The sequence below is a fragment of the Neovison vison genome, chromosome 2 (assembly GCF_020171115.1).
Source record: "Neovison vison isolate M4711 chromosome 2, ASM_NN_V1, whole genome shotgun sequence".
Classification (NCBI taxonomy): Eukaryota; Metazoa; Chordata; class Mammalia; order Carnivora; family Mustelidae; genus Neogale; species Neogale vison.
The window spans coordinates 206,054,588-206,068,926 of record NC_058092.1 but is presented as its reverse complement, the minus strand read 5'-3'; the positions used below and the strand labels follow the sequence as shown (position 1 = coordinate 206,068,926).

Genomic DNA, 14,339 nt, shown 5'->3' with positions numbered 1-14,339 from the left:
GAAGGGCAGTGTTTAAGCAGACACAGGGCTCGATCCCACAACCTTGAGACATGACCTGAGCCAAGACCAGGAGTTGGACACTCAATCACCCGTGCCACCCAGGTGTCCCTGCCAGAATTTTAAAGCCTTCTTTAAAATGTTTTTTAGAAATATGTGCTTTAAATTTAAGGCTTATTGAGATTCTGAAATGTATTTTTAAGATGAGAGAAATCCGGGCGCCTAGGTGGCTCGGTGGATTAAGCCTTCAACTCAGGTCATGATCTCAAGGTCCTGGGATCCAGTCCCGCATTAGGCTCTCTGCTCAGCGAGGAGCCTGCTTCCCCCTCTCCGTCTGCCTGCCTCTCTACTTACTTGTGATCTCTCTCTCTGTCAAATTAAAAAAATGAATAAATAAAAAGAGAGAAATCCTGGTTTTTTGTGTTTTTTTTTTTCCAGATTTTCTTTATTTGAGAGAGAGAGTGAGTGAGAGATAGCACAAGTGGGGGAGCAGCAGGCAGAGGGAGAAGCAGGATCCCCACTGAGCAGGGAGCCTGTATGTGGGACTCTATCCCAGGACCCTGGGATCATAACCTGAGCCAAAGGCAGCCGCTTAACCAACTGAGCCACCCAGGTGCCCAAAAGAAATCCTTTTTACTTAGGTTAAAGTTTAAAGGGATACTCTGCTTGTGGAACTTAGGATAGGAGCTTCTAATCTGGGTGCAGTTCTCTAAATGGATCAACGAAATGATCATCTGTGTAACTGTTGATCTTGCAAAGTTCTTGCACAATTTTCCTAAATTCTTTGACTAATAATTTCAATATTTTAGGCTAAACAATCATATTCTGTTTTGGTTATTTTCATTTGTGTTCTGTACATTTCTAAATCAAGCATAGCTGATTTTTCCTGATAAAGTTAAATATGGGGTAGAAGGTCTGTAGTGCAAGCTAGACACTAAAAAAAGAACTTTTTAAAAGTATTTCTAAGTAGTAGTTGACTTAAGTGTAATTGGATTAATTTTCCATTTTAGGACTTGAATGCTGTTGCATTTAGGTTTAAAGATAAAGAGAGGCCACGGGGCTATACCTCTAAGATTGCAGGAATATTGCATGTAAGTTTGTTATACATTAGTATATAGAGTATTTTTGTGATCCTGCATATATTACCTTCAGTACTACATGAATGATAAAAATGGAAACTGTAGTATAAAACTTAAGATGTTGTAGCAACCTGGCAAACTTTGATGTCAAACCGTGCTTAAAATCTTAATTTTCATCACCCTAAAAATGATCATCTATAATATTTTTCATTACAGAGGCATTTTGTTTCTTGGATTTAAATATTTTCAATTCTACAATGTATCAGTTGCTGATTGTGTGAAAGCTATATAGATCATCTACTGGTCTCTATTTCTGTTGCTACTACCCTAGTCTGAGCTACCATCATTTCTTGCCTGGACTACCATTATAATCTCTTATCTGGGATCTCTGTTTTCCCTCTTGTTTCACACTATAGTTTATTTTTTCAGCCTCAGTAATATTTTGAAAACCAGAATCAGATTGTTTGTCTTCTCTGTGTAATCCTTCAGTAGTTTCCTATCAGAATAAAGTCCAAAATGTCATGTTGGATTACAAAGTGATCTGCCTGATTCTCTAACCATGTTCTATATGACTCCCCAACCCATCTCCCTGTTCTCTTTCCCCTCCAGCTGTACTGGCTGCCTGCTTGCCTAATCTTCAAGTGTTAAGTTTATTCTCCCTTGTGGAACCTTTTACATTAGCTGTTTTCTCTACCTAGAACTCTTCTCTCTCTTGTCTTTGCATGGCTTGATTCTTATTTGGGTTTCCACTTAAGTGTGTCTTCCTCTCAGAGACCTTCCCTGACCTCTCAGTCATGTCCTGCCCCTTTTCATTTCATAGCACCTATCACTATAACTACACAATTTGTTTATTGTCTGCGTCCCTCCTAATTAGAATATAAGCTCTTTGGGTCCAGTAAGTGAAGGGGATTAAGAGTGCATTTACGTTGATGAACACTGAGCAATAATATAGAATTGTTGAATCACTGTACATTAGAAACTAATGTAACACTCTATGTTAACCAAACTGGAATAAAAAAAACCAAAACCTTAAAACTCTGGTCACTCCCTCTCCTAACTTACGTGTTCATTGTTCTGTATTTTAGTTCAGCCTTGAGTCTTAATCCCCAAATGAATTATTGTTATTATTAACTGCATTATTTTATACCAAAATAAATAAATAAATAAAAGGAATATAAGCTCATTAGGGAGCAGGGACATCATCTGTCTTGCCTGGCACAGAGTAGATGTTTGTTAAGTATTTGTTGAACAAGTGACTCAGTCTGTCTCAGAATATTAGAAGTTGCTCTTACTAATAAAAAGCCACTCCTCCCCCAGCACCTTTCTAAATGCTTTTTAAATTTCATTCATAGAAATTTGAGAGGAAATTCTATTTGTAAAGATGTATGTACCTTATGGTAAGAATCCTACAGGTGTCAGCATTTCACTATCAAATTTTCTTCATTAACAAGGATTCAGTTTTTAGCCAGAAATATTACACTTTTCCCTGAAAAAATTGTGATTTTGCTCTCAATAATGTAAATGTATTTGGGGATTAACTGTAAAATCATCCTGCAATAGGAAACTGCTTCAAGTGTGGTAAGAAAGAAAAAGGAAATTTTTCCAGCTGAGTAAAATTTAGTTGAAGGAGGATGGTGGGGGGGGATGTAAAATAATGGGTTTAAGTGTTAGAGATTTGTTTGCTTTTAACAAGTTAAACTCTGTAGTAGCCTTGCACATTTCATTTATCTATTTATTTTCCTTTTAATAAGTATTATCCCCTAGAAGAAGTGCTCACAGCTGAATATTTACTGGAAGAATTTAGACCTGACTTAATAGAGATGGTTCTTGACAAACTCAGACCAGAAAATGTCCGGTGAGTCACTCTATAGATGTTACTGCTATGTACTATATTTTCAATAATGGTTAGAAGCTGAAAATTTGGAACTGTGAATAATACGCTTTTAAACTTGTTATGGAGCATGATTAAAGTAGAAAGAATAGTATAGTGAAGCAATACCAAACATCAGCAAATCAAAACATGACCAGCCTTTGTTATCTTCAAACACTACTCCTCACTCATTTTTCCTCCACTCTAGATTATTTTTAGGAAGGACCTCTAAAACATGAGGACTTTTAATTTATTATTTATTTATTTATTTTAAAGATGTTATTTACTTATTTGACAAAGGGATCACAAGTAGGCAGGTGGGGGGCGGGTGGGGAAGCAGGCTCTTCACTAAGCAGAGAGCTGGATGTGGGGCTCCGTCCCAGGACCCTGAGATCATGACCTGAGCCAAAGGCAGAGGCTTAACCTACTGAGCCACCCAGGCGCCCCAAAACCATGAAGACTTTTTTTGAAAAAATGAAGCAAGGGGTGCCTGGGTAGCTCAGTCGGTTGGGCTTCTGACTCCTGATTTTGGCTCAGGTCATGACCTCAGGGTCCTGGGATTGAGCCCGCATCAGGCTTCATGCTCAGAAGGGAGTCTGTTGAGGATTCTTCCCCATCTCTATCTCTTTCTCATTCTCCCACTCATTCCCTCTCTCTCAAATAAGTAAGTATTTTTTTTAAAAAAAAATCATAATTTCATTATCATGATTAAAATGTAGTAATAGATCATCTTAACCTGACTTCATCCCAACTCAAATCACTGTACATATGTGGCTTCATAAACAAGTGAGGACACCCTCTTTTTTCTTAAGTGGAAGTAAGGATTACAGTCTCAAAAGCCGCCTCACTGACCAGTGATTAACCAGGAGATGAAAAGTTGGAGGAGGTCTCACAGTAACAAAGGTGTTCTTATTAGAGGAGGTTCAGCCCTACAGAGCTTATGAACTATCCCATGATATTTCTGCCTCAAAATTGAATTTCATCCATGTTTTCCAAAGTGAAGTAATACCAGAAATATATTTAAGGGGCACATATTTTGCATTTTTTATTTTTCTCCTCTGTTAAGCATGTATTTCCAAAATTCTCCTGGGACCATGGAGATTGAGTAAATATGTTTTTTGGAACAGTCATTTTATGAATAAAATCAACAATCTGGCTGAAGATTTTGGAGAAGAAAAATCCTTCTGATCGAACTGTTCCATCAATGTCTTTTTCCTAGTTACCATTGTTTGCATTTTTCCAGACATGTACTGGCAACAAACGATGGGAAAATTAAAAGAAATATTATTGGTGGGGCGCCTGGGTGGCTTAGTGGGTTAAGCCTCTGCCTTCAGCTCAGGTCATGATCCCAGGGTCCTGGAATTGAGCCCCGCATCGGGCTCTCTGCTCACCAGGGAGTCTGCTTCCCCCTCTCTCTCTCTGCTTGCCTCTCTGCCTACTTGTAATCTTCATCTGTCAAATAAATAAATAAAATCTTAAAAAAAAAATATTATTGGTAGTTGTATAATGTGATAAATATGATAAAATGGCATAGAACTCATTCTGTGTACACATTCTATCAAATACAGTTTTCCTTGTTTGGGTATTTTACTCTAATTAATGTAAGATGTAACCATTGAGGGAACTGGGTGAAGAGTACATGGAACCTCCCTGTATTATTTTTGTAACTTCTATGCATTTGTAATTATTTCAGACTTGAAAGAAAAAGTATTTACAATAGCAACAAAAATGTAAAATAACTAGGAATGAATTTAATCAAAAATAAGCAAGACTTCATCATACAAAACTATGAAAGAGTGCTGAAAGAAGTTAAAGACCTTGTTAGGAGACTTGCTATTAAATTTTTTCCAGGCTGATTCAGAACTCTGTGTAATCACAATAAAAATCCTAGTAGCCTTTTCTCCTTTCAGTAATTGGTAAATTGATTCCAAAATACCTGTGGGCATACAAAGGACCTGGATTATCCATACACCTTTTTTTCTTTTTTTTTTTTTTAAGATTTATTTATTTATTTTAGAGTGAGAGCAGATGTAGGGCAGGGGGAAGGGCATCAGGAGAGAGATGGGGAGCCCGACCGGGGACCTGAACCCAGGATCCTGAGATAATGACTTGAGCTGAAACCAAAAGTCAGATGCTGAACCAACTGAGACACCCATGTGCCCAGCCCTAACATCCTTGAACATAAAAACAAAAGTTGGAAAACTCAAGCTACTGGATTTGAAGGCTAACTATAAAGCTTTGTTAATTAAGACATTGTGCATTGGCCTGAGGATCAAAAAGAAATCATTAGCATAGAACAGAGTCCAGAAATAGGCCCACACATACATGCTCAGAGGATTTTTGTTGTTGTGGTAAACACATGAAATTTACAGGTTTTTTTTTTTGAAATTTACAGTTTTAACCATTTCTAGGTTTACAATTCAGTATTATGTTCATATTGTTAAATATATTCATATTGTGCAGCAGATCTCCAGAACTTTTTCACCTTTTAAAACTGAAACTGTGCCCATTGACCAACAAGTCTTCTTTTCTCCCTCCTACCATCTCCTGGTAACCACCATTCTGTTTTGTTTTCACGAATTTGACTACTTACTACATAATATCAATTAACGCATACAATATATCTTTGTTTCACTTAACATAATGTCTATTAGATTCATCTATGTTGTACTATGTGACAGAATTTTCGTTTTTTTTTTTTTTTAAGTTTTTATTTATTTATTTGACAGACAGATCACAAGTAGGCAAGGGAGGTAGGCGGCAGAGAGAGAGGAGGAAGCAGGCTCCCCACTGAGCAGGGAGCCTGATGCGGGGCTCAATCCTAGGACCCTGGGATCATGACCTGAGCCGAAGGCAGAGGCTTAACCCACTGAGCCACCCAGGCACCCCCAGGATTTCCGTTTTGCCAAATTAAATCTACAAATATGGCTATAAGGTCTTGGTTACATGCCCTGCTTAAATCATAAGTAAATCTTTGCTTAGGAGTTCTTGCTGAATCCATGCAGGTCCTAGGATACTGTGTTCTTGTCTAAATGTTTGGTAGTCTGATAGTTCACTAGAATTTTATGAGAGGTCAGTGCCTATGGCTTATGCTTTTTTAGGCTCCACTCCTTTCCCTTTCTGAAAATTAGAACATTTGTCCATCTCCATCTTCTGCCTCTTCTCCCATCCTTTGGTATTTCTTTTCTTTCTTCCTTTTTTTTTTTTAAGATTTTATTTATTTGTCAGAGAAAGACATAGCGAGAGAGGGAACACAAGCAGGGGAGTGGGAGAGGGAGAAGCAGGCTCCTTGCTGAGCAGGGAGCCCAATGCAGGGCTTGATCCTAGGACCCTGGGATCATGACCCGAGCCAAAGGCAGATGCTTAACGACTGAGTCACCTCAGGTGCCTCACCTCTAGTATATCTAAAAGGTGGTGGGCAGTGATCCTTCTGGGATTTGTTAGTTGCCTAAGTATCAGAGAATGTGAATGATCTGCACTGGAAATGTGAATTCATTTGAATTACTTGGCTGGCTCACTCATTAATCCTGGCCCGAGTTTTGACCACCTTTTTTCTGTTGTTTGGTCCACCTTTGCAGTTTAAAGACCCATGTTTTTTCTTTTTTCTTCAAGATTTTATTTATTTATTTGAGGGAGAGAGTGTGCACAAGCAGCAGGAGGGGCAGAGAGAGAGGGTGAAGCAGGCTCCTCTCTGAGCAGAGAGCCCAGCGTGGGCCTCAGTCCCAGTACCTGGGATCATGACCTGAGCTGAAGGCAATTGCTTAATGGACTGAGCCACGCAGGCACCTCGGCCCATGTGTTTTCTAAAAACAATATAAATAAGATGTTATTAGTCCTGTCATCTGCCAGCCTAAGACCAGTGTATCACATTTTGCTTTAGGTCTTATGTCCTGTTGGATTATGAGGTCCTTCCAGGTAAGAACTGTGTTTTTTTCAGATTCAAGTTACCAAGGGTTCAAAAAAAGGTGGTTGACTTCTCTAAGCCTTTAGCCTAACCTTTCTTGATTCCTTCTTTCTTTAAGAAACCCCTTTAAAAAGTGTTTTTTAGCACACTTCATGAACCTCAATTTCTTTCCTTCCTATTACAGTTCTTTAAGGCTTTGGATCTCATCAATAAATTTTTTTTTTGTACTTTTTTTCTTCTTTGAGGCATGTTTTTTGGAAATAGGATTTGATATCATGATACGGTAGAATTCTTCCGGTGGAAGGATAGAATTCATCTACTTAGAATCCTTATTTAAAAAGTAATGAAACCGAAGCTCAGAGGCTTGCCTAATTTAGATCTTAACTGTGATTTTGGCAAGATCTCAAAGAAAATGAGTCAGAGTATTGACCAGAATCCAAGTTTCTGATGGCCAGATCTGTACTCTCTGTACTAATTCTGTTTGAATTCATCACAGTTACCTGTGAAGCCTCTCCTCATTCTTGGATGTCTTTCTTTGCTCTCTCAGGAATTATTTGCCAAAGTCTCATGAGAAATCATGTCTGGGGAGCCATATTCCTGATGGTCTATAGTCAGGATGTTTCTTGTTTCTGAAAGAGTCCTGTCCAGCCATAACAGCTGTTCATTTCCTCTGAACATTTCTGAATGGCTGACTTGAAGTTGGTAGTGGGCATTCATTCTAGCCCACTGCTGTAAGTTTCACTGTAAGTTCACTGCTGTAAGTTTCAGTTTGAAAAGAAAAGTTCTTTTCTCTTCTTTTTCTAAGGACCATATAGTACCATATCAGCAGCCAATTCTTTGTGGATAGAATTAAAGAATAGCCTGGGTGGCTCAGTGGGTTAAGCCTTTGCCTTCCGCTCAGGTCATGATCTCGGGGTCCTGGGATTGAGCCCCATGTTGAGCTCTCTGCTCAGCAGGGGGCCTGCTCCCCCCCCCACCCCCACCCCCCCCGCCTGCCTCTCTGCCCACTTGTGATCCCTGTCTCTCCCGGTCAAATAAATAAGTAAAATCTTAAAAAAAAAAAAAAAAAAAAGCATTGTCACATACACACACTTAAAAAACTCGTCAAGACTATTTTTTTTTTTATAATTTTTTCGTCAAGACTATTTTTAAGCATAATTAGATTTCCAGCAGATAGTCTAAGGATGCAGCAGTCTCTGTGCTAGTTTCTCTCAGCTGCCTGCAGTTAAATATTTTGCAGCTCTCCATGGCATACTTAGATTACTGTGCTTTCTCTTCTTTTTCTCCTAACTTAAGTCTCTTACACTTTTATACTCTGGTTTGTAGATTTTGATGTAAGTTTGATAAGTATATGCTGTTTCTCTTTTGTTATTCCTCCTGCTTACCTTTATTTATTTATTTAAGATTTTTTAATTTATTTAAGATTTTTTTATTTATTTACTTGACAGAGAGAGAGAGGTTACAAGTAGGCAGAGAAGCAGGCATAGGGAAAGGGGGAAGCAGGCTTCCTGCTGAGCAGAGAGCCCGATGCGGGGCTTGATTCTAGGACCCTGAGATTATGACTTGAGCTGAAGGCAGAGGCTTAACGGACTGAGCCACCCAGGCACCCCTATTATTTATTTATTTATTTATTTATTTATTTATTTATATTAACATATAATGTATTATTAGCCCCAGGGGTACAGGTCTGTGCCCTGTAATTTATTTTTACATTGTCTTTCACTGTATGTTTCAGTTCTAAATTCTTCAGTGGTACACTAATTCTTGTTTTGCAAACGTATCCCTCTTTGTTAGGCCAGTATTAGATGTTTGCCTTGTTTGAGGGAACTGTGTTCATCTATTTCATATATACTTGCTTAGAGTAACATTTCAAATGTTACCCATCCACTTTACTTTGGCAGACAGTTGTCTAAATCCCTTAGGATTGTACCTGGTCAGTCCCCTTTTATTTCCCCCTTTGTAACCTGGGCATTACTGCGCAGCTGCCAGTGTCTGTTGCATTTTGTGTCAGAAGTCATCCTCCAAAGCCTCTGGCAGTTGTCCCCGAGCTTTTTCACTTTCTCTCAGGACAGAGTTGAAAGTGCTCTTGTTGCAGGGGCCGTGTCCACTCCCAAATGAATGCTTCATGAATGTTTATGAGTTGTCATCAACCTCTTGTACATTGTTCTGATGCGTGGGCTGTCATTCAGGGAGACCAAAGCCATCAGTATAACAAGCTTGTCCAAAATCGGGCACCTTGTGGAAGAGAAGATGGTAATACCATCTGTCTACCAAGTTATTTTACTTCCTAACACAATTTTCAGAGTTCTCCTTGAGACTTAGCCCATTCATTTTTTTAGGAAGTCAGCAAGAGTAGAAGCACTTTCTTGGGCTGAGTCTTAGCAGGTTCTCCCATGTATTGAAAGAAAGTCCTTAACAAACATTATGTGTCCTTCATGTGGCCATGTGAGTTCTATATGCACCCTTTGTATACCCCTCAAAAGGAATTCTCAAAATGCCAACATGAACACTTCTTCTGGACACAGTAACAGAACTCTTCCATCCATTAAGCCCTATGATTCCTCCCTGGGTTTGTATGGAATATATTCTTATTCAGCATGTTTTTTTTTTTTTAATTTTTACAAGATTATTTATTTATTTGACAGAGATCCCAAGTAGGCAGAGAGGCAGGAAGAGAGAGAGAGAGGGAGAAGCAGGCTCCCTGCTGAGCAGAGAACCTGATGTGGGGCTCGATCCCAGAACCTGGGATCATGACCTGAGCTGAAGGCAGAGGCTTTAACCCACTGAGCCACCCGGGAGCCCCTCAGCATGTTTTTTGAACTGGTAGTGGTCAGAGGCAGCTAGGCCAGATCAGGAATACCATCAGCTGGGAGATTAGTCAGCCATGCTCACAGAGAGGTTAGTCAGATTGCTTTTATCTACCCTACCCCAGGCAGTAGGACTAAGTCCAGCTAGCCAGGTAGAGTATTTTGTCTAGAATAAATAAGAAATAGACAGTGGTTCTGATGGTCAGGCACTGAAGTTGCGAAGGTCCAGTGAGGAGTAGGAACACATTGAAAATGGATGGGTATTCGGTAAAGGGGAGTTTTCATTGCAAGTAGTGGGCTTTCAGCTGCAAGACGGACATTCAGAGGCTAGAATCAAACCTCTGAGAGGATGGGTAAGAACAAGTAGGAGAAGCTATAGGCCTTGTCACTTGAATTGTGATGTAAGGGAGAAGTGGGATCAGGGACAGGACTGACCTCATGGCAAGGCATCAAGCTATTGGCCTAGAGCTTCTTTATCCACAAGATTCAAATAAGATTGGTCCCAGGCTGGCACTGAGTCTGCTGAGAGGATGGCAGTGATTCCCACTTTGATAATTACAAGGCAGCAGAGGCAGAAATGTCCCTGATGATGCTGCAGGGGAAGGGGTTCTGCTGTGGTACAGAGCTGCTTTTGCTATGCTTCTCGTAATCTTCTGTTCACATATCTTTTGACCTCATCTTATCTCTACCCTCTCTCCCTGAACTTTTTTTTCCTTCTGACTTTTTTTCTGGGCTGTTTCTGTCTTGCCCTCAATGAAAGGTTTTAATAAACCAGAGCATAAGTGTTTCTTGGTCTTGTTTTCTTTACCTCTAGAAGCATGAAAGCCAATGTACATGTACTAGATGCAGTTGATGGTAGTCTCTGGCAGGAAAAAAACCACGGAGCACAAACTTAGCAAATAATAATAAAAGTATGTTTTTGTTTTTTGGATCTCTGGATGAGCCAGTAAGGGTGGTTGGTTTTTTTTTTTTTTTCCTCTTACCGTTTTTGTTAACCCCGGGCCTCAGCTGTTCCTGGGAAGGAGTACTTTGTTTTGCTTTTTTAAAGACTATTTTTCGACTGACTTGGTTCCATTTTTTCCCTAGCTACTCTTCTTTTAAAATTATAGTCAGTAGCATTACCCACAAGATTCCTGCATGCAGTTTTTCACATTAAAAACGAAGGGTTCTAGCCAAAGGGTAATAGAGACCGTGATCAAAAGCCTCTATACTTGACTGCCTGTTTTGATTAAGCATTATTGGATTTACTGGGTCTTAGCATGCTCTTGGATATTATGTACGTTTTCATGATTCAGGTTTTATAAATGCATATATACAACCTGAGTTTATAGTGTTTGTTTGTTTTTTTCCACTTACCTTTAGGGTTGCAATAGTTTCTAAGTCCTTTGAAGGAAAAACTGACCGCACAGAAGAGTGGTACGGAACCCAGTACAAGCAAGAAGCTATACCAGATGAAGTCATTAAGGTAGGGTTCGCTCATCTGTGAATAAACTTGATGTGTGAGGGACACACAAGAGCATGAGCTTTCCACATCAACCAACTCACAGCCCAGAGTATGGAGAGTGATGGCCCACGGCTGTCTGTACTGTCCTAGCAAAATGAACAAGGAGATGGAGAACTAGAGCTGAGATTTTTGCATTAAGAAATGGCACTATGGCCACCTTCTCTTGTGTCTGTTGGATCAGCAGGGCTGAAAGCAGACTCCCAGCTTCATGCACTCAGAGATCACTGAAGTCCAAAGTACACAGGGGAACAAAACAGGCAAGAAGAGATGGAAGTAGAGAGCATGAAAGACAGATAACAAGGGCTCCAGAGGCCTTATGGTCATTCTGTGTATACAGGTGGGAACGGACTCTGGATTCACACTGTCTTCACTTTAGGAGATGCTATATTGTATGCTATATGTATTTAGGAGATGCTATATTGTTGTCTTGTTGCTCTTTTTTCTATGTAAGGGAGTTAAAATTTGCTTCAAAACAGGCATGTTTAGTTAGTATGTTACCCCATTCGTCAGTAGTCCAGATTTTGTTTTTGAGTCTTTTCTACTTTTTTCTACTTTCTAGAAGTCTTGTCTAGTGTTTTTTCCTTTTTTGGTTTTCATTGTCATTGTATCTTTGAGATTGTGTCCTTTATTCATGGGAAGACACCAGAAAGCCTTGCTCTCACTAGATTCTAGTTAAGCTTGAGTAATGGACATTTCTTTTTCTTTTTTAAATGATTTTATTCATTTATTTGGCAGAGAGAGATATCACAAGTAGGCAGAGAGGCAGGCAGAGGAGGAGGGGGAAGCAGGCTACATCCCAAGACCCTGGGATCATGACCGGAGCTGAGGGCAGAGGCTCAACCCACTGAGCCACCCAGGTGCCCAGTAATGGACATTTCTTAAGTGTACCTGTGTAATACAGAAAAAAAAAGAAATAGTTTAAGAAAATCATTGCTGGGGGCGCCTGGGTGGCTCAGTGGGTTAAAGCCTCTGCCTTCGGCTCAGGTCATGATCCCAGCGTCCTGGGATGGAGCCCCGCATCGGGCTCTCTGCTCAGCAGGGAGCCTGCTTCCTCCTCTCTCTCTCTCTGCCTGCCTCTGTGCCTACTTATGAACTCTATCTGTCAAATAAAATAAATAAAATCTTTAAAAAAAAAAAAAAGAAAGAAAAAATCATTGCTGGTACTTCTCTGACATGTTCACAACATAGGATGAGATCACTGGAGCCACTTTGTGTGGAAAAATACTTGTTTAGCTAAACAATGAGGAATGCTGATCTCCCATGAATTAATCCATAAAACAGAAGAGAACCTCTAGTCACCAAACTCTGATAACAAACGTACCTCAAATTTTTAAAAAAGATTTTATTTATTTATTTATTTATTTGAGAGTGTGCAAGTGGAGTGAGGGGCAAGGGGAGGGGAGGGAAAGAACATGACATGGGCTCGATCTCATGACCCTGAGATCATGTTCTGAGTCTAAACCCAAGAGTTGGATGCTTAACTGACTGAGCCACCCAGGCGCTGCCTGAATGGGAATTTTTTTAAAACAAATTTACCTTGGGGATGCCTGGCTGGCTCACTTGGTAGAGCCCAAGATTTTTTATCGCAGGGTCATGAGTTCAAGCCCCATGTTGGGTGTAGAGCTTACTTAATTTTAAAAACAAAACAACCCAAATTTGTCTGGGAGTTTAGCAGTGAAACGATTTACTACGTGTTTCCCAGCCCCCACTGATTCAGCCATTTGGGAGATTTAAGCTGCTGCTCATAAACAATATGGCCAACATCCCCACCATCCTAGTGCCAAAAAACATAAACTCAGGGACCAAAATAGAACTGCAGAAACTACAAGGCTGTGCTAGTTCACCTGGAGAACAAATTACTGAACCCAGGATTATTGGCACTTGGTTGCTTTTTTTTTAAATAATGAAGTCTTATAATAAGAGTCCAACAATCACTGACCTGTGATCTGTCCCACTGAGCTTTCAGAACTAGCCCATCGAGCATATCCAGCCTACAGGTTGTATCCACCCTGTTGCACAATCCAGGCTTAAGACTCCGCCTTGTTCTTGACCTTGTGCTTGAATTACTGGTTCACTTGGAAGTTCACACGGTTATCTAAGAACAGTTGTGGACCAGGCCCTAAGGAGCAGTACTGAAACTTAGTAGTTTTCAGGCTACACATAAAAATAACCTAGTGCAGCTGGAAGTTTTATTCTTCTGTAAATGACCTATTGTCTACCAATTGCAGGAATATATCCCTATACAATTATTCTTCCTTCTTTAAAGAGCTAGAGCCAATGTGATCTTCATATGGACTAAGTAGTCTCTCATCTTTCTGTTGCCACAGATTGCCCCTTAACCTCAGCCAGTCATTTTGGAAATATGTAAAGAAGAAAGATTACTAAGTACAAAATCTTGATTAATAGAGAGAACAGCTCAAGTTTCATGAAAAGCCATCAGTGGATCTTGGGAGTGGAAAAGAAAAGCTGTGTGACATTTAACCCCTTAATACTTGATATTAAGTGTGACATTTATCCCCTTAATACTAGATATTAAGCAAAAGGACTATTTTAAACTTTTGAATCCAACTTTAATTGCTTTGTGTGTTTTTTCATTATTCATCCAGAAATGGCAAAATGCTGACTTAAATGGGAAATTTAAACTTCCAACGAAGAATGAATTTATTCCTACGAATTTTGAGATTTTATCTTTAGAAAAAGAAGCAACACCATACCCATCTCTTATTAAGGTAACATGTTGGAATGGGTGATTTTTAAATTTAGGCGATATATCTGTTACATGGAAGAGGCTGGAGAGATGATTTCTTGCATTTGGTACTATGTTGGTTTTGGGGGCTCACATCCTAAGAGCTACTGAAAGTTGTAGGAAGAATAATTGCAAGGAATATTAAGAGGCTAGAAGTGTTAAAGCAAACAAACTACTAAACAATTTAGAATCTAGGGTATTGTTTTCTTTGCAGAAAAAAAAGTCTGGACTACAATCACAATTTTTGTTTCAAGATTTTATTTATTTATGAAAGATAGCGAGAGAGGGAACACAAGCATGGGGTAGTTGGAGAGAGAGAAGCAGTCTTCCCGCTGGGCAGGGAGACCTATATGGGGCTCCATCTCAGGATGCTGGAATCATGACCTGAGCCAAAGTCAGATGCTTAATGACTGAGCCACCCAGGCACCTTGT

At 39.7% G+C, this 14,339-nt stretch overlaps 1 protein-coding gene across 4 annotated transcripts in view; it reads left to right on the top strand.

Moving 5' to 3' along the window:
- The window catches only part of IDE (insulin degrading enzyme), a 114,672-nt gene that overhangs the window by 66,840 nt on the left and 33,493 nt on the right, over positions 1 to 14,339 (top strand). For all 4 annotated transcript variants that reach the window (XM_044240111.1, XM_044240108.1, XM_044240109.1 and 1 more), the window contains exons 10-13: positions 1,008 to 1,088; positions 2,828 to 2,931; positions 11,020 to 11,122; positions 13,768 to 13,890. In XM_044240111.1, the coding sequence (XP_044096046.1) occupies positions 1,008 to 1,088; positions 2,828 to 2,931; positions 11,020 to 11,122; positions 13,768 to 13,890 (411 nt within the window). The remainder of the gene's footprint in view (positions 1 to 1,007; positions 1,089 to 2,827; positions 2,932 to 11,019; positions 11,123 to 13,767; positions 13,891 to 14,339) is intronic.